We start from the raw sequence: 24,161 nt of genomic DNA, 5'->3' as shown, positions 1-24,161 counted from the left end.
ATAATTTCTCTCTGCGTATCTTTAGCATATGTAGAGTCAAAAAATCACACTTTGTAATTGTGTTTCCCCTTCTATAGAACACGTAGAAATTTTTTTTTTCTCCTTTTCAGGATTCAGAAATAAACAATTCTAAGCAAGTGGATCACCGGTCTTTACCTGAGCTGATGATTTCACTGTTTCACAATTGTCTGTAGAACTGTATTAAATTGAACATACCACTAAAGAATATTCATAAAGTAGTTCTAATAGGCTAATGCAGGAACTTTTAAAATGACTAGTGTTTTTAAAGCAGATGTTAGATCTGATATTTTTCCTTTTGTCTAAAGGAAATCAAATGCATGGGACCTTTCTGGTTGGAAAATTTACTTTTTTGTGCATAATGCATCCCATTTTTTCTTTTGAAAATGGCAGGTTTTATGTTGTTAGCAAGTAATCTGGTAGTAAATGCTAGTTCAGTTCAAAAGTGCAGTGGCATATGCCACAACTCCAGTCAAGTAAATTAATTACTTGTGTACAGCATTATTCAGTGGTAGTTAAGTAACTGGAAATTTTTACTGAAGTCTTCTGTGAAGCCAGCTTCAATGGGAGAATGTAAGAGATCAGGTTCCTCCGTATTGTGTAGGCAGGCCTGGAATAATAATATTTTAGTCCTGAAACAACCTGAACTAGAAGCAGTTTACTGCTTGGAAAAAAGCCAAATTAAGGTAGAATATGTCACAGAACATGTTAGGATCGCAGGAAGGTGCACACAACTTCCTGATTTCTTTTACAATTTGCATATGACTGGATGCCACCAAAAACTACAATTTCAAATGGTCCTTGCTTAGTGAGTATAGAACAGTAGGTAGAACCTTTAAAGCTTTATTTGAAAAATCAAACAAGTGAACAGGATTCTGATTTTTTTTTTGTCAAAATATATTTTCAGACTTCAGTTTTCTTAATATTCTTCCCCTTCTTCAGCCTCTGCTTCCACTGAGTCTACCCCAACTTCTTCATAATCTTTTTCAAGGGCAGCCAGATCTTCCCGGGCCTCAGAAAATTCTCCTTCCTCCATTCCTTCTCCAACATACCAATGTACAAAGGCACGCTTAGCATACATGAGATCAAATTTATGGTCAAGACGAGCCCATGCTTCAGCAATAGCAGTTGTATTACTCAGCATACACACAGCTCGCTGCACCTTTGCAAGGTCACCACCTGGCACCACAGTTGGAGGCTGGTAGTTAATTCCCACCTTCAAGAAAAGAAAAGAAAAATTTTTGCAATGAATGCTAATCCTTAAAGACTTATTTCTGTAATCAGTGAAAAATTACCATGGTTATGAACAAATAAACCAACTTACCGTTATTTTTCATCAAAACAGTTAATGAGATCCTAGTTATAGGATCAAGTCAAATTGGGCCAGCATTAAGTGAGATAGGTTGATCTATAGAATTTGTTGTATAGAATTTGTTTTCTACAGATTATGATGTGTAAGCCACAAAAATGAGCCTGGAAGGACCTTGGAAGAAATTACTGAAAGTGAGAGCTTATTGGACTCTAATTAGAACATAAAGATCTGGTCTTTCCAAATCCTGAATGTGTGGACAGTGGCTAGACAAAATCCTTTATGGAGAATCTGATACTGATCTGGTAAAAAGTCTACATATGGGAGTCTATGTTAAAAAAAGAACAACAAAAAACAAACCAAAACAAACAAACAAACAAAAAAACCAAAAAACCACCACACTTGCCCCAGCGGTTGAAGCCAGGCCCCCCTGAACTTCAGTCAGGGTGTAAGTGTTTTGGGAAGCTACTGCACTGAAGTACTACTTAGATTATTCAATACAGTGTTTCTACAGTTGCTTGAGGGTTAATTTACACTTCCTCTATACATAATTAAGTTTTTTAAGGTTTATAAAGTAGAAAAATATGGTATAATTTTTCAGTAGTCGTCTGTCTGTAAATTGTTTTCTGATACTCAGTATTGCCTATTCCTATAAAAGCTAGGGTTTTCATTCATTAACTTGATATGGAATTTTCATTTGTGTTGCAATATCTTAATTTTATGCTTAAAAATATAATCTGAAATGTAAGTAGCTCAGTAGCAAGGACATTATGACACTGTAGAATGGCTATTACCTCCAAATACTATGCAATTCCTAATACTTCAAATATCAGGTAATTTGTAAGTTATGTAAGTACCTTGAATCCAGTTGGGCACCAATCCACAAACTGAATGGTTCGTTTAGTCTTGATAGTAGCAATAGCTGCATTAACATCTTTGGGAACAACATCACCTCTATATAACATACAGCAGGCCATATACTTGCCATGACGAGGGTCACATTTTACCATCTGGTTGGCTGGTTCAAAACAAGCATTGGTTATTTCAGCCACTGATAACTGCTCATGATATGCTTTTTCAGCAGAGATGACAGGGGCATATGTTGCCAGGGGAAAATGGATTCGTGGATATGGAACAAGGTTAGTCTGAAACTCTGTCAGATCTACATTGAGGGCTCCATCAAAACGCAGTGAAGCTGTGATGGATGAGACAATTTGCCCAATTAGTCGGTTTAAATTGGTATAAGTAGGACGCTCAATGTCAAGGTTGCGACGACATATATCGTAAATGGCTTCATTATCTACCATGAAAGCACAGTCTGAATGCTCCAATGTTGTGTGGGTAGTTAGAATTGAGTTGTAAGGTTCCACCACAGCAGTAGAAACCTGTGGTGCTGGATAAATCGCAAACTCTAGTTTAGATTTTTTGCCATAGTCAACAGAGAGCCTTTCCATGAGGAGAGATGCAAACCCTGAACCAGTGCCTCCTCCAAAACTGTGAAAGATGAGGAAACCTTGCAGCCCTGTACACAGATCAGCCTATAACGGAATGAAAAAAAAGTAGGAGAAAAGAAAATATTATTAATGACTTTGGAGATGGTGATATTAAAATAAACATTCAAAACTGTTTGTTTCTTATTAATTCTAGATTGTTATAATAAAAAATACCAGCATCCTTGAAAGATGCATACCTTTTACTCAAAACTACCAGTGCCTCTTTATACCCTCTACTGAATATTAATATCTTCATATTAAAAAGCTGAATTAGTCATTGATGTCATTTTAATACTACTGTAAGCAAGAGCAGCTGTATACCACTGTAATAAGTTATAAAAAATTATAGCTGGGTTACAGCCTTGGGAATGTAAACAGATTCTATTCCAGCATGCAGCAAGTATCAAAGTGTTAAAACCAAGTTTCTTGATGTTTATTAATTTAACTAGTCAGGCAATCAGTTTTTCACTTTTAACCATACCATCATATGAGTTCCTCCCAATATGATGTCAGAATACAAGAACTAGAAAAGTATTTTAAATTGCTAAACATTCAACTAAGTCCCGAGGTTTAAGGTACTGGAAATGTTTTGCATGACGCATAACAGCATGATTCAAGTTGAAAATAACAAAACACCAGTGTATAACAATGTGATTACACTCATTTAAGGGATTTATAATGTTTCTGAGGTATCCTTAAAATACCTTCAGATAATGATGTTTCAGATCCTAAAAAAGCTAAGTTTTATGGGGGGAGAGGGGAAGGGCAGGGAGATCAAGTTTAAAAAAAATTACCTATGCTTAAAAATCAAAAACCAGCCATAACTATAGATAGCTATAGAACTGTATCAGTTATTTTAAATACTGACTTGCAGTGTAAATGCTTACCAGTTTGCGAATGCGATCTAGCACTAGATCAACAATCTCTTTTCCAATGGTATAATGGCCTCTGGCATAATTATTAGCTGCATCTTCCTTCCCAGTAATGAGCTGTTCAGGATGGAATAACTGCCTATATGTGCCTGTACGTACTTCATCTATGAAGAACAAAACACCAGGACATAAACTGATCTGCTCAATTCTTTGTGCTGCCTAGTGACTACATATTAAGTAAGCCTACAAGCCAAAATAAAATGTGGACAGTATCCCTGACTATATGCAGCTTGTCTGACTAGTGTAAAAGGTTGGCACAACTTCAGCCCCTTTGTTTAGAGGAAAACATCGGGTGCTTGCAAAGCAGTGTTTGCATCCAAGAACATGGAGGTAACTCAGGAAACTACATTAAAGGCACAAACAAGATTCTGAATAGAAATTAAACCAAACTTTGTACAGTTTTTACAGCAGTTTAGGCATTTTCCACAGGCTGTAAAATAGTTATATTTTTTCCCAAATTGTTACCCTTAGAAAGTGTTAGAGAATATCGGACTGAAGCTGTCTAGAATTAATTGCTTAGCATAACTTGCTTAGCATTAGTAGCTAAATTTGTTGAAGCCTTAGGCCTCGGGCTGTGAACTTTTACTTAGATAAGTAAAAGGGGGCCCCAGAGCCGGTTCAAGCTGGAGAGATAAAGAAGTTGCACGGACAGCAGGAGTAGCCAACCTTGAAGATAAGCAGCAGCCTGCCTAGAGACAATGAAGGGGCCCAATGAAGAAGGGGAAGAACCCAGACCTAACTATTACTATTGGTCCAAACTATCGCTTAAGGGGTGGGGAATTTAGATTGTAAGGGTATAATTGCCCAGGGATTTCTTTGTTCGGGGTCCCTCTTCAGAGGCACCCAGCTCGAGCTGTAATTACCGCACTTGTATCATTAAATTTTATTTCTCTCCAATCTGACTTCGAGCTTCTGCCTCAGCAGGAACCTAGGGTCGGACCCTGTTATGGAGGCCAGCGAGCCTAATAGTTTCCATAACAGAAAGAGAAACCGTATTTCATTTCTTTCAAATACCTATAGCCTCAAATGTCCAAATAGCATGCAGACACAGAAGTGTTTTAAAATCCACAGTGTTCCAAACAGAAAAAAAAAATGTAGAGAAATTAGCACTTTTATATGAAAGATCTTTGATGCTGGGTACATACCAACTACAGTTGGCTCAAGGTCCACAAATACTGCTCTGGGAACATGTTTACCAGCTCCTGTCTCACTGAAGAAAGTGTTAAATGAATCATCTCCACCTCCAATAGTTTTATCACTGGGCATCTGACCATCTGGCTGGATCCCATGTTCAAGACAATACAATTCCCAACATGCATTGCCAATCTGAACACCAGCTTGACCAACGTGGATAGATATGCATTCACGCTGCAAATTAAAAACAGAACAATGATAACATGAGGTACAGAGATACCTGTCTTCCAGATGTGACTCTCATATTAACTAGTTATCTGAGGGGGTTATTACCATTATCCTTCTGTTGCAGTATTCCCTGGTTACCCGTAACTGGTAATTATACTGATCAAATTGTCTGCTGCTGGCAAGACTCCACTCACCTCAGTTGACCTGGACAGTGGCTTTGAGAATTGGAGGGTCTTACAGATGGCACATTCTCTATAAACACATGGGATGAAAACAGTATCTTCAGCCCTTACCATGCTGGATGCATATTGTTTCTTTGATATTCTAGCTACTCTTTCACCTTTCTTTAGTTTTGGAAGACTTCTTTATATGGTAACCTAAAATTTCTTTGATTTGTTGCCAGATCATGTTTTGGGTAAATACTGCATGAACCTTCCCTGCATAGGATCCCTTAGTATGTTTTCCTTTTTAATAAACACAGAGATATCTAGTCACTGACCATCCATATGTCTTTGGGTTCCTCTACTAAAACATCCCAAAGTCCCAATCAAGTTTTATGTGCCCATTTTTCATCAGCTCTGATGAAGCTAAGCAAGTATGTCATGTATGTTTAATCTATTCTCAATAAATCCTTTTTTTCTTACATCTGAGACTGAAATAGCCTTCTAGCTGCCAGTTACCAAATATCTAGGAAAAAGTGGAAATGGAAAAGAAAAAGTAGGGTGTTTGGACATCTCTTTCCCGTTTTTTTTTAAAGTTTCATCAAAACTGGTCTCCTTGATTCCATGTTTTAATTCTCACCATCATGGTTTTGTCAGAAGTCTTTTGACAGTGAGACTAACCACACTCATTTCCATGTCCATCCAGTCTGCCCCAAATTTCCGTAGCTTTCTTGCCACCTCGCCATTTCCAGTTTCCTACTACTTACTACCACGCGACTTTCAGAGCCTGAGGAAGAGGCGCCAAACCTCAACCAGCAATCCCGCCCCTTCAGCACTGCGCCTCTCGCCACCACCCGTCGCCACGTTATTGGCTGCCGCTCAGACTCCTCTCCTCTGATTGGCTGCGTACAACGCTCACAAGATTTGAAAGCCAGGACAACCAAACCGAAAGTTTAACGGACTGGTTAGTTGATGCCATCCGATTTCCTGTCGCCTGCCACTTGAGTCAAGTTTTAGTCTGCCCCTCACCTTCTCTCTACTGCTCGGTGCAGCCGGCACACATGTTAACAGCCCTTCGTTGCTTTTGTACATGTTCTCGTCCCGCTAGCTACCCACCAGTTTCTACACCTAACTTCTCCTGAACTATTAACTCTTACAGTAGTTTCTCTTCTCCCCCCAATCTTTCCACCTTACTGCTGCCACGGAGACTCCTCACAGGTGCTCCCTGCAAGTCCTGTTCCAGCACATGCAATCCTAAACTCCCCGGACCTGCCGCAATAGATGCGGTCCCAAATTCCCTTTCTCTCCCTAGCCGCGAGGATCCCATTCCCCACCATGTTGCCTTGCTAAGATGAGGAGCTTCGACTGCGCCAGACCACGTCCACCTCTCTCTGCCGAGCGCCACCAACTGTCAACGGCTACCCGCCTCACGCCTCACGCCCGCGCGCCCTGCCTTCCCATTGGCTGTTTCGCGGGCTGTCCGGAGGAGAACGGAGGCCCCTGATTAGCTGAGCGTGGTCTTCTCCCCACGTGGGGTGGTGCTTACGCGTTCGTCTGCAGGCGCGTGAGCTGCGGCGCCGCGCTGGGGTGCTCGAGCTCCCTTGGGCGGGAGGGAGGGCGCGGGTGTTGGCGCCTCGCGCTGGTGCTGACGGGTAGAGGCGGGGCCCGCGCAGCCTGAGGTGGCGGTGTCGCCTCGCCTCGCCGCCGGTCTGCCCTCTGCCGTGATGGGTGCCCCAGCGCGGGCCCGCCGCGCTCTCGCCGGCTCCGCAGGCTTCCGGGGCGCATGGCTAGAGGCGGGGGCGGCTGCGGAGCGCTGCCCGGCCGGAGCTGGCTTCCGCGGGGGGCGGCTTTGCGAGGCCGCGAGGAGGCTGCGGTCTGCCGGGGGAGCGGCACGCGGTGTCTGGGCACGGCGGCCGGCGGCGGTCTGGGGGCTTGGAAACCCCCGCTAGCGGTGGAAACGGGGCGTCCAGAGCAGAAGCTCAGTTGCTTTCTGGAGTAGCTGCCTCGCCACACGCTTTTATTGTGTCAACCAAAACTTACTTCTTTTTCCAGTGTTCAGCCTATTCCCTCTTCATGTGGCAACTACTGCGTGGGGGTGCTTCTTGGTGGGTGCAGGAGGCTGGAGTAGAGATCACACTGGTCCAGAAAAATGGAGTAAGTGCATTGCGAGTTTCTTGAGTAGGAACAGAGAAGATTATTTTCATGTAATGCTAGTTCTGCCTAATAGTCTAAGAAAGATTTTGTAGAAAAAATATAACTATAAATCTTTAATGCATTTTTAGTCCAGATTAGACAGGAAGGTGTTACAGTCTAAATAGTCCTTTGTTTTTCTTTCGACCATTGATTTTTAACCTGGGCATTCCTTATTAACAGTCTCGTACAATAGGAGTATTCAGTCCAGGTTATTATTATCTCTATATATGACAAAGTTAATGAAAGTTGAAGAAAAAAACTTATTTTGTTCAGACAGTTGCCTGAAAGTAACAAATGGGGAAAAAAAAATCAAGTGTTATTTTATTTTAAATGTCAAACAATTCATATTTCATTCCTGTGAACTATATTCTTGCTATGTATTCAAAAAATCCTGTGCTAAGCAAAATATATTTTCTCTGTTTCAGGGGTCTGTCTGTAAGGCTTGATTTCAGGTTCTTGGTAAGGTCTGTTTCTCTGCCAAATGTAAGCAATTTGCAACCAGTTGCACTTATGAAAGCTGCATCTAAAGGAACAACTTAAAATTGAGATCAATGCCTGTTACCTGCTAGTGATGTGGGGGGGGTTTTGTTTTGTTTTCTTTTTTCTTAGAAAAGCAGTTCATATCTGGAAATTTGGGGGGGGGGTCAATACTGCTATGGAAGATTGAACTGAGGAGATCTGTGGCATGACTTGCTTTCATTTACACATGTGATTTGGTATATAATTTAAATACAGGTACTTAAATGCTCTCTTGCTCTCTTTTATATATATTTATACATATTTTTATATCTCTGGTTAGGTTGTGGATTAGGTTGGCTTATTGCTCAGTTCTTTAATACCCAGCAGTCTAGGATTGAGCAAATAGGATATAATTATATGTGTGGTTTTATTCTTGGGATGAGACTGGTGTTAGTGATGAGGTTATATTTAGAGTCAGAGATAAGAGGCTGAAGAGCTTCCTGTATTATGGAATCTTTCAAGCCTACTGTCTAGAAGAGGCTTGCAAAGCCAAATTAATTTTATGCTAATGATCACCTAGCTTATGGTTAAGATTTGACTTAGGTTTAGAGTTTGGGTTAATTTAAGGCATACAACAGAAATTTTTAAGCTCTAGGTGTATTGCTTGATTCTGAAAGTCTTAGGGCTGTGATGATTGCCATGATAAAAGAGAATTCGACTCCATCAGTGGTGTTGATGCTTCATCCATCCTGAAGCTTAACCTTAGCAATGTGGCTAAGGACTCTGTTTAAGATAGTTTGATTTACTGTGTGATCCTTTAAAGCCATGAGAGCTTGCAGATGGCTACTTAGATTCTTAGATTCTGCTTTTTTTTTTTCTTCTTCTTCTTCTGTGTGCATGTGGATGCCTAGTCTATTGTTAAATTTAAGATGGACCCTGACTGTGGCAGTTTCTTAATTGCTAGATGCTTCAAATCCTCATGTACCTGGACAATGAGAGATGGCACCAGAAGAAGAAACTGTTACAGTTATTTCTGTGTACTTAGTTTATGCTTAATAATGTAACTAGTGTTTGGACTGGCACTAACTGAGTTTAAGTTCCTTGGTATTTCATAATATTCAGGGCTCCTGGCTCTGAAGATGCTTCTGACATTGTGATGATGTGCATCCTTTTCATGGTCCATAAGGATAAATAAATTAAAAGTCTATTGCAGGCTTTAAGTAATACTTTTTTCTCTGTGTATTCCAGGTAGTCTATTGTATTTTTCTTCTGCCATCTTGTGCAAAACTTCCATGTTAAGAGAACAAAATACCACCGGTTATAAATTGTCATATGCATTTGAATGAAGTTATTCATCTTTTGGTAAGGTAAAAATGCAACAAATAAGCTAGGTGTAGTGTGTTAGCTTTAATTCAGATTTTTAAATGACAGCTACAGCATACTATTTTAGTTAATGAAAAGCTAAATGTGTTACATTTAAAAATATGCGTGTATATAGATAGATGGTGTTAAGTCTTTACTAGCCCAAGAACATGAGTGGTTTATAAGCTCATCATTACTAAAATGGTAAAAGTCATAGTTCCAGAAACACTCAGAGCATTTGAAAATACGGTCACTTTGGCATCTAAAATTTGTTAATTCTCCTCATTTTTAAAGGTACCAGATACCTTATATGTCCTACTAATTATGACATAAATCCACCACAGTTCTTGCTTTTTATTATGACTTGCAACTCCATTTTGAAATACAAAGGTTGATTAAAATTTCTCGACTAGTTAAAAAGTCTGTGTATGAGTTATTTTACATAAACATTATATTACAATGTGTAGGCAGAGTGGGCAGTTTCTTGGATAAAGTCCTACCTATGGTCATACAAAGCCTGGAAAACTAGACTGGGAAGGGTCAGATTTTTTTTGACAGTGGCCCTTTCTGAGAGAGAGGTGGCACTACTCGGCGGCAGCAGCAGCAGCATTTGCACCTTTCCTTTGAAACATCTTTTCTTTGGAGCAGCTAGCCTGAGTCTCCTAGGCTTGTCACCATTGCTCTTTGTCCCTGTTCCATCCCTTCTCTTTTTCTGCAAGGAATACAGGCAAAATGATATGTTGCCTATATTGCTGAGTAGTCTTGAACCCACTCTTGAGTGTTTAAAGCTAAATGCAATCTTTTAATTAGTTCCAAAAACAAACAAACAAACAAAAAAGATGGGGATGCCATTTTATTTGTGAACAGTTTGTCCTTTTTATCTTTGGAATTTTCTATTTATGAATGAGCTACTGAAATTGAGGGTTTGCTATGTTCTGTTTTGCTTTTAACATGTTAAAATCAAAATATTAATATAAAATTGCATTGGATTATTTGAAAACAATCAAGTAGCTTGTATGTCTTTCTTTCTGTGGATAGCTTTTCTGAAGAAGTTATGGATGTAACTTTAAATGAGAGTGGTTTAAAGTATAAATAACAGAATATTTTAATGTGCCACTGATAGGCCCCTAAGTGTGTGCAGGACTGGAAACAAGCTTTGAAGAGGCAATACCTTTAACTTTGTTTATACAAAATTGTTTTAATAGATCTGTTGAGGGTCTTCAGATGTTTTGGTTAAGATCTTTTCTTGCTTGCTTGCCTCTCTCCCAACATCCGTGTTCTCTTGCAAGTCCTTTCAGATTTAATTTAAAACTTCAGTCTACCACATGCTCTTTTCACCAAAAGCAAAATGGCAGTTTATCTTTTACTCTTCTCAAAAAAACCCTAAAGAAATGCAAAAGACAGATTTGCTGTTAATAAGAACAGGTAACAGCTAAGGTGAAGAAATTGTTATCATTTCATTGAAGCCAGTGGAGTGATGCTAATTCATATTAAGTAGGAATCTAAGCTGATGTATTTCTAACTGCTGTGGGTTTTTTTGTTTTGTTTTGCTTTTTAAGATAAGTATAATGGAAAACATTAGCTGACAAAAACCCGAAAGATGAATAGTGCCACCTTTATAGTTTTGTAAGAGCAGATTATCTGGTTAATTTGTTTGCTTTTAAATCTCTTATTACAAGAGCGTTTTTTGTTTGGTTAGGGATGCATGACTGTATTAGGGACAGACCATTGCTATGTATATCCTCAAATACCTGCCCGAAATAACAATGTTTGAAGCTGTTTTGCATCACAACCAGGACAGAAGCCCCTGTTCAATCCACCTAGCTTCCATACGTTTACTAGAGCAACTCATTGATGGTCAATTGCTCTAAGCAATGGAAAAAGAGAAAAGCTCTTGCAGAGGCTGATTTAGACTCTTTGAGCACTCCCATACCCCAGAGATCCCCACTGTTTCCTCCCATAATAATCCATAGATCTACTTCACACATTGTCTCAAGGCTACAAATCTGTTCCTTCCTGCATCTTCAGACCATTGACTAGCAAAGAGTATCAAATTATGTGAATTTATTCTTTTTTTTTTTTAATTACCAGTCTGTTATTGATACCGACTTACTGAGCACAGCCCCCTGCTGACAGAGGCAGCTATGTCATAGAAGTCCTATTCTAAATTGATCAAGTTTCATCTTAAACATAGTGCTTTTTTTTGGTCATTTCTATTGGAAGAATGTCCTAGAACCCAGCTGTTCTTGTAAGTATCCTTTCTTATCTCTGGTCTAAATATATTTATGCCTAGTAATTGCCATTTGTGCTTGTGTGAACAATTTTTATTAGGTCATGTAATCCTTTTCCTTTTAGTCTTTGTAGACTAAATCTGGGCTCTTTTGAGCCTCTTGTAATGCACAGTCTTCATTCCTTATCACTGCCTCACTGAAACTGATCAAACTTAATTGCCATGAACTTTGGAGTTGCACACAAAACTCTATTACAAATTTTACTGGCAAAACTCTGCAGTACTGTTAATTCCTTTCTCTGCTGGAAAGAGTTGTGCAGATACATGCCAGGATAGCATTTAAATCTAGATGATAGAATTGCCCATTTACCACTGACTGACTTGAATGTGTTTTGGTCTTTCTGCCATCCTCTGTATACGTGTCAGACTTCTTCATATACTCTCAGCCGCCAAAATTCTGGTATGTTTTAACCATCCTAGTCTGATAGGTCATGTAAGCTCAGGGGGACTTCTGACCCTGACTCTTCGTGGACACAAATCTTTCTTCAGTGGCAGTGATCCTAAATATCTAGCAATGACAGGCACGGGGAGGGGGGGGACCAAAACTGTGCAGCAGTGACATCTTGTGGTAGTGATGCAAAAAAATGTTTAGCGTCGCCAAAGGGGGAAGTGAGAGGCCTAATTTATTACAATGTTCTTGTTTATTACAATGTGCAAGTGAACAGTTTAGAAGATTGTATATTTGATTTGCAGAATGCCTGGATTGTATTGCTTTTCCTTCATGCCAAAACAGTCTGCAAATAACACGTTGATCTGAATAGTATAATGATTTTTTTTTTTCCTCTATCCACTACTACTACAATTTTTTTGAAATGAGTCTGGAAGAAAGCTCTCAAAATATGGGCTGTATTTCAGAACCTTTAAGAGGGACTTTGGAATCAGCTTCGTTCATGTATTCTTCAAGAGAAGTTACAATAAAATTTCCCTTTAAAACAAAACAAAAAAATCTGAAAGGACTTGATGTCTGATCACTGCGGGATGTTTTGTATGTAGTTACTAAATGTCTGATGAAGAAAATACAGTCCTTTTGAAAACATAATAAACTGCTATACCTAACCCTTTGCAGTGTGTACTGATGTTCATAGTGTTCTCAGCCATTTTGATCATACCGAACTAGAAAATAACCAGACTGAAGTATGCTGTGATTTTTATAGATGTCCAGGTCTGTGTTTCTGGTCTATTCAAAATCAGACAACAAAAATCTTGCAAGCTTAGTATGAAAGACAAGAGAATTTACAGTGAGGGGTGAAAGAGGGAGAGTGTAAGGAAACAGTATCGGGGATAAGAAACAATATAAATGAATGGAGAACACTGTTAGTTTCTGAAGGACTCTTGAAATTTAAAACTGTTTTTGTTTGAATGTGAAGCAATCTTAAATGTCAGGAGAGAGCAGTGTAAGTCATAGTATTCTGACTGCAAGATGTTCTTTGTTGTGGGTTTTTGTGGCACTGTGGATGTTGAAAGCACAGTATTAGACTCTGCTACCCTTGATGGTCTCTTGGTTTGCCCAACAGCAGGATTCCCTTCTGTCTGCAGCATGGATTGCCAAAGAGTTAGGAAGCAAAAGGAATTAGTCCAGTTTGTAAAAGAAATTCTGTTGGAAGACTACTGTGAATGAACTGTCTTTGCCGCTTTGGGGTTTGATGAATCTGCAAATTCTTATGAGGGAATGTTCTATCAACTTTGTCAAAAAATAAGTCTAATAAGTAGTTTTCTAGAATCCTAGTTGTATTTTCTTTGTAAATATATAGCTTTATTGTAAAAGTTATGCTAGAAATTTTATTTCAATATTTGTGACCTGAAAACTTGCACTGACCAAAACAGAGGTGTGTGGACAGATTTAAAATTCCATCTCACATCACTGAATCTATGAGAATTTGTCAGTAACTTCAAGAACAGGATCTTGCTTGGAAAGCAACACTTTTATTTGAAAGATCTCTGTAGACTGAAATTAAAATCAGCTTCTAAAAGATGGAATAACTCTCTCTTAAAACTACCTAGAATCATGGCAATGTCTGTATAAGTCTCTAAGAGTAGGGACTATATTCACATAGCTGAAAATTCTGTCAAAAAGCAATGTAGAAAACTTTACTGGCATTGGCTACAGCAAAATTATTCTGGCAAATCTATTATAAGCCAACAAACATCAAAGTTTAAAAATTTTAAAGCTGAGACTGTTTGCCCAGATGGTAATCCTTATATAAATTGTTGGTAGAGTTTAATGGATAACTGAAGGTGTGTGTGTGGTTTTTTTGTTTGTTTTTTTGTTTTTTTGTTTTTTAACACTAACCTACACAGATAAAACTATAATTTTCTTTTAGCTAGCGTCCGAGTTCATCGATGGAGACTGCTGCGTACATCCCCCGGAGGGGAGGACAACGACGACTTCCAGTTAGCACTGGCTGTCCCAGTGATTTTGTGGAAGTATTCTTTCAGTTACTTAATACATCCTTGAATGGTGAAAGTATTCAGTTTGCAGCAAAGAAAGCGTTGAAAAGTCTTTAAAAAAAAAAAAATTAGGCTAAAGCAGAAAAGAACTGTATTTTTGTCATCTGTTGTTGGTCACAGCAATGTCTGTTCGATTTCCGTTACAGTTCATTCAGTTATAATTTTGGAAGAAGCCACAGGAAAGTTCAGAGTGGTTTCACTTAAGTGATGCTTAATGGTAATATTTTTCAAAAGGCTCAATCCTGCAAAGAGATGCATGCTTTTAATTACCACTGACCATGTCAACAATTGTTCAGAATAGTTATCCGGGCAAGAATTCATCAACATGTTATATCTGCTATGAGTAGTGCACCAAAAGCTTTTATCTTGCTAGTACTAGAGAAGCTACTATGTAAATCAATTATTATTATGAGTTTTCACAAAATGAGATTGTGACAATCTTTGGATACTCTTTGCAAACCCATGAACAACATTGTCCTGTCTGTAACTGTTATGGCTAATTGCACAAGTCCTATACCATTGCAAATGGATTTTTTTAACACTAACCGTTGTCCGGTACAGTCGGCAAGATGCGGGGCGGCGGCGGGCACGAGTGCTGGCGGGCGCGGGCGGCGGCGGCGGCGCAGCCCCGGGCCAAGGCCAGGGCGAGCCCCCGCCTGGCGCGGCCAAAGACGACGCCACCCCCGCACTGTCTGCATTGGTCGGCGTCTGAGCCTGCTCCGGCGGGCATTGGCGGTTGCCGTCGTCAGTCAGGCCTGAGGCGGGGGCGGTGCACGGCAGGCCGGAGCGGTGCGGAGGCCGCCGCGGCCCTGCCGCCGCCATGTCGTGGAGGCTGCCCAAGTGAGGCGGGGGCGGGGGCGGGGGGGGGCCGGACGCGCTGTGCTGCGACGCGGAGCCGCGGCGGCGGGCGGCGGGGTGCTGGCGGGCGGCGGCGGAGAGCGCGGGCCGGGCCGGGCCGGCAGGCGGCCTCTGGGTCGCCGCAGGGCCTCCGAGCGCTCCCCGTGTGGGCCGCGGCCGCCTGGCTTGCGGCTGGCCCCTCGCTGCTTCCTCTGCAGTCTGCTCCACGCGAACTTCTTCGGCTGTTCTGCTGTCAGAGGAAGTGCAGTGTTGACTATATGGTCGCTTTGGATGTTGCATGCAAAAGAAACCAAAGTGTAGCTATGCCAAGCTCCAGAGAACTCATATGTTGAAACTAATCGCTTTAATTGAGAGTATTATTAACGTAATCCGATGTGCAAAAGATCATGAATAATTACATGTTCATTTAAACTTGTATCGAGATTTTACTGTCACATATTACTTACTAAAAACAATTGTTAGTATGTTTGCTTTCACTTAGGTATACATCTGACATGTGACCACAGACATTTCCATCTGTTAGTTACTGTGCAAGAACAGGAGTTATTAGGTGTCTTTTCATCAGAGAGGGAACCTGGCTGATGGAAATTTATATTACAGATGTACAGTGTCATTGCTTGTGTCAAGTTGGAGTAGCTGATTATTTCTAAAGCTGTATAAAGTACTGAAGGGTGATGTTAGGCCTAATAAAAATGCAGGGAACTGTTGTTTAGCCTTGCAACTCGTAAGATAAGTATTTCTGTTAGTTCTTTTATGCTGTCTCCTGTGGATCTATAGGCATGAAGTCATACAGAGGTAATTGGTTATCAACACTTTTGTAACCTTTTTCTTAGATCAGGTAAACTAGTGTTTAGAAAATACATGGAAATGCTACTGTGCCAACTACAATTAGAGACATAACTAAGGCTGGAAAAATAAATGTAATTCTTAATGTTGTGGACTAAGATACTCCTGCAAGGGAATATATGGTAAAATGCACAAATACTTTAGTGTAGTCAGTTATGTTGTCAACTCTTCTTTATTGTAATTTGATTAAATGAATTTATTGGAGATAAAAAATGGCAGAAAAAATGCGACTCTAGCATAAGACTTTTTTGAATGTTTCCAGGTAAATATTATCTGAATAAAATTGTTAGGCTTAGGCTTATAGGTAGCCATCATGTAAAGAAAGGGGTGAAAATTAGTGATTACAAGGAAATAATCTTTCAATTATTATTATTTATTATTATTAAGTTGTTCTCAAATAATTCACATTGTGTCTTTCTGCAGAGGTTCAGTATGGGGATGCTTGCCCAACTTCTACACAGGAGAGAGAAACTATTCCCATAATTCCCCTTCTGAGTTTTACTCCAGTCTTGGGTCAGAAGGCTTCTCTGTAGGTGACACTTCTGGAACAGATGAGGAGGATACAGATTCAGCTATCTTATATGGAACTTTGCGAGGAAGTATTGTTGGATTACGATACTACACAGGGGTTGTAAGTGCATGATAAATAATAAAGCAGAACAAAGACTTGTTGCCAGCTTCAAAAAAACCTTTAAATTTCAAAATTTCCCAGAATTTTTGACTAAGTGTAGTGTGTATTCAAAATTCTTCACAGGAAATGCATAATCTAAAACTTAATTGTATTTTGAAAAATAAACTAAAGGTAGCTATCTTTCAAATCTGGTTGAGTTACTTGGTAAATCTGCTCATCTGCTGACTCAAATGAAAGTGGTTGAAAACAAGAAATTACATAGGTCTTTGAACTGTTCAGACAAAAAGGGATGCTTCTTCTTTTACAAAACAGGTTTTACAAGGCTTACGCTCATCTGCTGTGCTGGTAGTCAGATGTAGTTCTTGCTCTCAGGAGTACTTTTTAAATTGCTGACATCTAGCAGGTTATTCTTTTGTAATGCTTTTGGTATTTTGAGTAAGTAGTAGGTTATTACAGTGACTGAACAGAATGCTATACTGAATTAACTTTTAGCTTCAGGACACTTAAATGTATATTTAATATTTCTGCAAATAATTTGCACCTTAATGAACGTGTTTTGGGTTTGTTTGTTTCTGTTAGGTTAATAACAATGAAATGGTTGCACTGCAGAGGGAGCCCAATAATCCTTATGATAAAAATGCGGTGAAAGTAAATAATGTGAATGGAGACCAAGTAGGCCATATTAAAAAAGAACTAGCAGCAGCATTGGCAGGCATTATGGACAACAAACTAGCAGTAGTTGAAGGGTAAGTGGGCAAATTACACTTTTAGTTCCATGAATATAAAGTAATGGAAGCATTTTGTTGCTGCATTAGCATATTCAGAAAGCTATTATAATTCTCTTTTGGCAGAAATGACAGCTCACAGTAATATGATTAAAGGTTCGTGTTTTCAGGCTCTTTACTACTCTCTTGAACCACTTGCATTACAGTTCATTCTTTCCCATATATGATAAAATTCAGAGATCCTAGTGGGAGCAAATTTCTGAAAGAAAGGTCATTGTGGAACTCTTAAACGGACTAGATGTGGTAGCTTCTGTAAAAGGCTTACTTGTACTGAGATTTCACTGTCTGCATACTGCATAAGCTTGTCTGGAAAACTGTATCTTTTGCTGCAAATAAACACTTCAGATACCTTTTTCTGACAATAACAAAGTTCATTGTAAAAGATTAAACTATTTAAAGATTAATGCTGTGTTTTGTTTTGTTTTGCTTTGCTTTTCTGATTTTTAACAGGGTTGTCCCTTATGGAGCAAAAAATGTCTTTACCATGCCTGTACAAATGAGTTTTTGGGGAAGAGAAGAAAACAAGGAAGCTGTGCTAGATCAGCTAAAAATGCATGGATTTAAATTGGCTCCTCCTTTGAAAGGTAAGCCTTGAACATTTACTTTTTAAAATATTGAAGTTGAACTTGCCACTGGTTGGAACAAATATTTAAGGGATTGATCCTTGTCATAGCGTTATCATTCATAAAACTTTAAACTTAATTGGGGAAAAATGCAGAGCTCACAGCTATTAATTTTGAGATTCACAGGAACTGTGCTTTTGTATCCTATCTTTTATAATAGCTGACAGCAATTGGAGAGGCATTTGAGTTACTTCAAAAATACATTAAGTTCTCTTAAGTTTCTTAAAAATCCATGAGGTTTCTCTGCATTTCTCTAGGTTTGAAGAAAAAAATTTTTTTTGAAACAGAAAAGATCCTTTCATGCAGTGAGGTTTCTGGGACAGTGCTACTGGTTAGCAGTTGAGTGCTAGGACATGTATCCTACTGGTGAGGTGTGAGAAAATTAGAAATGAGGTGTGGTGTCTAAATGAATAAACTTAGCAGACCTGGTGCTTTGCAGAGCCAGCTTCACACAAAAGCACCTGTGCTCCTGGAACCAGGCTTTGTGGAGGCTATAGTAGTAATCAGGAGTAAGGGTGGGTGCAGAGGGGAGTATGATGACCTCAGTGAGGTAGGAAATACTACTAATTTTCCCAAATAGAACTCAGGCCCTCTGATACTGGAAATCATTTTTGGGGGAGACTGATTACCTTCCTCGGTTTGTTAGGAGTGGTCATCTCCTTAGCTGTCTCAAAACTGGCTAGGTCCATGTGTCCTTAAACTCTTACTCCCCAGCACATCCCCAGGGCTGTCCCTTGGTTTGTGGCCTAAGGGGCCACAGCAGTGGAGTAAGGATAGGAAGGCATAAGTGGTGCAACTGAGGGCATGAGGTATGCCTTGATATTTGTTAGCTATTAGGAAAGCTTTGTTTCATATGCTGATTTCTTGTGGTTGCTGGATTGGATTGCCATGCATTGTCTGGGGCTTTGCAGTTTTGTTGACCTACTTGGAGTAGGTGTATGTGTGTCCTTGGTTAATTTGTCAAGGGCATAGCTTTGGACTTATCTTAAAATTGTTGTCAGACCTTTGTGCCAGTTGCATTATTGTTTTCAGAACTCTAGCATCACTGAGTTCTAAAGAACACAGCTTTTGTTACTAAGATGTTGAATCACAGCAATTTTCATTATTAATAGGAGTAAACATTTGGTGAAAAATCAATTTTAATGATTAATGTATATGTTAATGTAAAACAAGCTTTCAGTTGTTATCTTTTAGGTTCTATTGTGCATAGCTAAAGAGAAATAGAGTTTGGAGTAAAAAGCATTTTGTGTTATCAGTCATCTGAGCAAGTCAACCTTTATGCAGCAGAACAATATTTAAGAAATAGAGATGCCATCTCAAAGGATCCCAACCCATAGCTCATTGCCTATGAGACTTAGGAGGCTTTGTTGAATGCATTTGTAACCCATAGTGAGTAAAGGATAAACTGAGACTAAAAGACAGATGGGAAAAGATGTTGGCCAGGTGTTTTACAGTGCCTGTGATCAGCACTGTTGCCCGTGAGACAGTGAAGACTGAGGTTGTGTTGTCATCATACCTTTTTTAAAATACTATGTTTTTAATGACAAGTAGGTTCAGAATATGGTTTTGGATCAAAGTGGATTTCTGGAAAAACTGGACAAACTTACAGCGCTCCAGTTCATGCTGCTGTGCACCTGACAGCTGAACAGGTTTGCTTTTTATACTTACATTGCAAGCACTAGGAAGGTAGTGTTTTAACAGTGTTGGCCTTTTAACTCTTTATTAATGTTGCTTGTGAAGTGGAAGTCTGTCTCTGGAAGCAGTTAAATACTTTGTTTTTTTTTCTTGTCTTTGAGCCACGAATTTGCTTTAAAGGTCAGTCATCTTGAACTTTTGAACTTTTTCTTTCTTATACTGTAAGCAGAAATTTCAGCTGTGACAGCCTTGACTCCCTTGGCATTTTGGGAGGTTTTGGTTGTTCATCAATTCTTCGTATGTGGTTGTGCATTTTTATTTCTCTGTCCTGGTGTTTTACCAGATAGCAAATATTTTCACATTCTCAAATTTAAAACAAAAAGAGACTCCCAAAATTCATCTTAAAATTTGGTCTACAGTGATCTGTGAAGATTTTTTTTTGTTATTCCAAATTAGAGTGAATTAATTACTATACTGAGTATTGTATAGGGATGTGAATGTCATTAGCCATTCCCTCTCAGGCTCTTGCTTTTATTTGCCTATGTGTGTCTCGGAAAAACTGAACTTCGTTCTTATATTGCAGTAGCTAACAATGCATTTGTCTGCCGTTTCAACAAAACATAGTCCAGCAGCTCAGGTCTTCAGTGGTAGAACTATTTATGCTTATTACTATATGACAGACATAGAGTCATTGAATGCTTATTGAGGTTATATTTTAATTGTTTTTTTTATTAATTTATACAGCTTAAAAGTGAATTTGACAAATTGTTTGAGGATCTGAAGGAAGACGATAAAACTTGTGAAATGGAAGGAGCAGAGGTATTACTTAAGCTGGAAAACATTTTCTATAAAAATATAAAAACTTATTCTCATCCAGGTACATGTTTAGTTCTGTCATCTAGTCACACGATTTGCTTGGATCAGTAAAGATTTTAGTAGATACAAAGGAATTAAAAAAAATATTTTTTTTTATTTCAAAAATGGCAGGTGGTATTTAATATGGGAAAACTGCATAATATGTCTCTTTAATTTACAGGCTGTTGGAACCTTGTTGCTTCCCCATCAAAAGCAAGCTTTAGCTTGGATGGTTTCACGGGAGAACAGTAATGACTTGCCACCATTTTGGGAAGAGAGAAATAATTTCTATTACAATATACTTACAAATTTTGCAGTAAAGGAGCGACCAAAAAATGTTCTTGGAGGAATACTGGCTGACGATATGGGATTGGTAAAAATATTTACCAAGTTTGAATTTTTTTGTACAAATTGTGTATGTGGTGCTTTTTTCTTTTCTTTTCTTTCTTAAATCCATGGAATATATGACATTGTTATATTATGCAGGGTAAAACGCTTACTACTATTGCATTGATTCTCACAAATTTTCAAGATGGCAAGCCTCTTCCTGTTGAAAAGATCACAAGTGATAAGTCTTATGAGGTGAGATGAAAGAAAAAGATTGCTTCACAGTTAATTTAGCAATTAAACAGTTAATAAAAAAAAAGTGCTTAATGTAACTTTATATACTGCGAACTTTTTATACTTGGTATACACAATGTTATCCAGCTACATCAAATAAGAAAAATAGGATAGATTAGTTGCACTAAGTAGTTGCACTAGACTATATTATTTCAAAGTGCATGATTGAGCTGTAGACTTGTGTTATCTTTAGAGTGCGTGTTTGAGTATACTCCAAGGAAGAATGAACTCAGAAACTTTGAAGGAAAAAAAATTTAATTGTTAATGCTATAAATTCTTAAGTTTCTTTTAAATTTCTCTGCTGTTATGAATGCATAAATAAGAATAGTGTCATAGTGTCATTTCTGGGGTTGTGCATGCGTGATTCCTGTGCGGTTTGGAGAGAGTGCCTGAAGCACCCAGAGTATCAAGCACAGGGTCTCAGTATAAAAAAACAATTGGGTTTATGTTTTTGCCAGATATTTAAAATGAAGAGGGGAAGGGAAACTACAAAAAATTGAAAACACAATTGTGCAAGCTCTTAGGTAGTCTAGTTCAAGTGTCTGCTTTGCTATGTGCCTTTTTTTATATGATTTGCAGGACAATGAAATAAACTAAATACTAGGATTGTCTGATTTATTACGCAGTATTCCCTGACAGTATTAGGGCTGGGATTTTCACTTCTTTTTTTAACATACTTGTCTAAATTTAACACAATAATGCTTTGTATTTGACCTCAGAATGTTAAGGGGAAAGTGTTATTAGGGTGTTTTCTTTCTAGGGCAGCTGTGTAGCCTGATTTTCTCCCCTCTGCCTTTCTGCAGTTTAATTTGAACTGTGTATGTGGCTACTAAAAAAAAGTATAGCTTTTTCACAACTTTTACATGACCTAGCTGCATAGCACTGAACTAGTTTTTCATGTTTCAGAGCAGTAATTAATTACTGGATAGCTAGTGTAATAATGTTATTGGCATTATGTCCTGTTGCTACATTAAAGAATAAAAGTTTCCATTCCTCCTTAGGAATTTGATACTACTGGCACGAACAACGTTGGACCCAGACTATGTAAAGGTGACAGTAAACTATGAAGAGACCAGTAGCGTTTGCATGATAATTAGTGTAGTTACCTGAGAAACTCTTAGCCTGTGGTCAGTTCTAGTATTGCAGTACCAGTCTGGTTTCACAAGTGTGTAAAAACTCTTTACAAACTAAGTATCTCAGAGAAGTATTTAAAACATGTCTTTTAAAGATGTTTCAATTGACATATAGGAAGATAAAGTGCCTTGTGAGAAACCTACACATTGCAGTATATTATCAGATCCAGGAGTTATAACTGAGTTACAGCAAAACTCTTTCTGCAAGCGTTCTTCTCTCAGTTTCAGTATCACCTCTGCTTTAATGCGTTTTCTTTTTGCATTTGCTTCCTGTATGCTATTTTTGGCTGAGTGCGGAGGTGAGGTTTTGTCCCCTACCCAATAAAAGACATTAATTCCCCCCCTCCCAAAAAACCCAAGCTTTTTTGTGTGTGTGTAAATCACGTGCACGCACTTATTATGTTACCACATGCCTTTTTGTCTTCTTGTGATTGGTTTTGTGTTAGGCAATGCAGAAATCCCTAATTAGTGAGACTTCAACCTTAAAAAACCCTTTCTACTTAGCATTATTTAAAACTGTTGGTAGAACTTTATTGTGACCCTTTTTGTTATCAGTACAATGCTTGCATTTTGCATGCTCTTTTCTTGACAGTTTGGTTTCTGACCACCTGCAATCTCAGTATACTTTTTATGACTTTAAAAAAATCTTAATACTTTTCAAAAGCATTTTTATTTTTCACCTGTGATCTCAATATCAGTAACATTCATCACATGCAGAACAATTCAGCTTGTTTTAATGAAAATCTTTTCTTGGTTTGTTGATCGAGTTACTCTAAAGTTGGTTTGATAACCAAGCTGAAGAATATGCAGGTTCTTTTTCATAATTATGCTTCTTTATGAAAAATCTTTATTTCTTCTTTATGAAGAATCTAGCAATACAGTGGAGCCTGGTGTTTCTAGTGTAAAAAAGCTTGAAGCTATTCCATTGAAATTCTCAGGTTGCCATCTGAAAAGGTATGTATCTGGAATGATCTTTGTCTTTTTACTGGTTTGTTAAAAATGGTCATTTGTACTTGTTTTTGATTAAGCATAGCCAAAAACACGTTCCTGCTCTCTCTCCTCCTCCTTCAGTATCTTATACTTGTGCTTATGTTTATCTTAAGTGTTCTGTCTGTATGTTGTGCTTTGGGATATATTTAAAAGAAATTATTCTAAGCAGCGTACATGACTCGGATGTCTCCTTCAGCAGCAAAGGAGTCTTAAAAACGTTAGTGTGTATCATCTGAAAAAATTGTTGTGAAGTGATCTTTTCCTTTTAGCATCCATCAGTGTTTTTTCATGGTTAGAAAATACTTTACAGGTATGCTTCTATCAGAAAGACACCTTAAGTGCTGATGAAGTTGTGAAACATACTAATATGTTTGAATCTTCCCATCACACTAGCTTGTTCTTCTCATAATAAATGTGAATTTCAATAATGATCTGTACTAATTTGTATGAGCATCATTCACCCTGCAGCACTTTGTTTTTTTGATTTCCCCTTTTTTCTGCCTCCTTTTAAAAATAAAATTTTCAAATCATTATGATCTCTTATTTGCAACATCAAGTTAATTTGCTTTGTATTTGTTTATGCTCTTGAGACTTACTATCTAAATTCAAACAGTAGTAAAGTTTCTTTTTTTTTCTCCTTATTGTTAATATCTTAGAGGTAAAGCCAAGAAACCGAGATATTCAAGAAGCAGTGACTTAGGAGAGTCTGAAGAATGTCTACCACTGCAAACAGAAAGTAAGTTGCAGGGAGTTCTATTTTTAACCTAATTGTCAAAAAATTAAAAAAAGGATCAAGCCTTAATTACTGTGACACGTCACCTCTTCCTTTCTCCAGCCAAAATTGAAAAGGATTTCAAATTAACTGGAAAAGGAGTTAAAGAAACTTCTTAGTTGTATTTTTTTATTTAGTGAAAACTTTAAGCAGAAGATTTTACAAATAACTGTTTTAGTCTTTACTTTAAAGTAAAAGACTTTAGTCTTTTTACAGTTTTTAATTGTTTCTTTAGCTGTGACAAGCTATGAACAAGGTCAAAATAGATGGTGAAAAATGGAATTAGTAAGATTTTTAGGATTTGACAAAGATGTTGTAAGGGCATTAGGACTGGAGAAACATTCAAAAAATTAAGTGTACTTTTTGAGGTAAATGCCTGAAATGT

The 24,161-nt window shown here is 38.3% G+C and overlaps 2 protein-coding genes and 1 long non-coding RNA gene across 11 annotated transcripts in view; 2 read left to right on the top strand and 1 right to left on the bottom strand.

Moving 5' to 3' along the window:
* Positions 1-847: 847 nt before the first annotated feature.
* On the bottom strand, positions 848-14,653 carry LOC106484196 (tubulin alpha-3 chain). 6 transcript variants are annotated; one of them, XM_013942340.2, is made up of 6 exons: positions 14,574-14,653; positions 10,461-10,672; positions 4,898-5,120; positions 3,708-3,856; positions 2,185-2,865; positions 848-1,234 (listed from the first exon to the last, which is right to left on the bottom strand). In XM_013942340.2, the coding sequence occupies exons 3-6, from the start codon at positions 5,016-5,018 to the stop codon at positions 938-940; spliced, it is 1,248 nt and encodes a 415-aa protein (XP_013797794.1). In that variant the 5' UTR covers positions 5,019-5,120; positions 10,461-10,672; positions 14,574-14,653; the 3' UTR covers positions 848-937. The 6 variants fall into 6 exon arrangements, with proteins under 6 accessions (XP_013797794.1, XP_013797796.1, XP_067157618.1 ...); XM_013942342.2 differs by lacking the exon at positions 10,461-10,672 and adding an exon at positions 7,316-7,411 and having other exon boundaries at positions 14,574-14,649; XM_067301517.1 differs by lacking the exon at positions 14,574-14,653 and adding an exon at positions 13,870-13,940.
* On the top strand, positions 7,354-13,874 carry LOC106484198 (uncharacterized). 4 transcript variants are annotated; one of them, XR_010884991.1, is made up of 5 exons: positions 7,354-7,429; positions 7,894-7,932; positions 9,176-9,289; positions 11,381-11,537; positions 12,273-13,874. It is a non-coding gene; the product is annotated as an uncharacterized lncRNA (long non-coding RNA). The 4 variants fall into 4 exon arrangements; XR_010884993.1 differs by having other exon boundaries at positions 11,381-11,541; positions 12,313-13,874; XR_010884990.1 differs by having other exon boundaries at positions 11,381-13,874.
* Positions 14,597-24,161, top strand: part of HLTF (helicase like transcription factor) — a 24,923-nt gene continuing 15,358 nt past the window's right edge. Inside the window, 12 exon segments of the mRNA XM_067301515.1 lie at positions 14,597-14,867; positions 16,155-16,216; positions 16,219-16,362; positions 16,942-17,108; positions 17,598-17,731; positions 19,319-19,419; positions 20,150-20,224; positions 20,442-20,633; positions 20,747-20,842; positions 21,883-21,931; positions 22,881-22,968; positions 23,661-23,740. Coding sequence (XP_067157616.1) covers positions 14,597-14,867; positions 16,155-16,216; positions 16,219-16,362; positions 16,942-17,108; positions 17,598-17,731; positions 19,319-19,419; positions 20,150-20,224; positions 20,442-20,633; positions 20,747-20,842; positions 21,883-21,931; positions 22,881-22,968; positions 23,661-23,740 — 1,459 coding nt within the window.

Source organism: Apteryx mantelli, chromosome 9, assembly GCF_036417845.1.
Source record: "Apteryx mantelli isolate bAptMan1 chromosome 9, bAptMan1.hap1, whole genome shotgun sequence".
NCBI classification, from domain to species: Eukaryota; Metazoa; Chordata; class Aves; order Apterygiformes; family Apterygidae; genus Apteryx; species Apteryx mantelli.
The sequence above is the reverse complement of the archived record's forward strand: the minus strand, read 5'-3'. Positions and strand labels throughout refer to the sequence as shown.

What these genes read in the sequence shown, in the direction of transcription:
- LOC106484196 (XM_013942338.2), bottom strand. An exon ending in CCTTGAGCCAACTGTAGTTG is followed by an intron (nt 3,857 to 4,897) that starts GTATGTACCCAG and finishes TGTTCTTCATAG; the next exon opens with ATGAAGTACGTACAGGCACA. An exon ending in GGTGCCCAACTGGATTCAAG is followed by an intron (nt 1,235 to 2,184) that starts GTACTTACATAA and finishes CTTTTCTTGAAG; the next exon opens with GTGGGAATTAACTACCAGCC.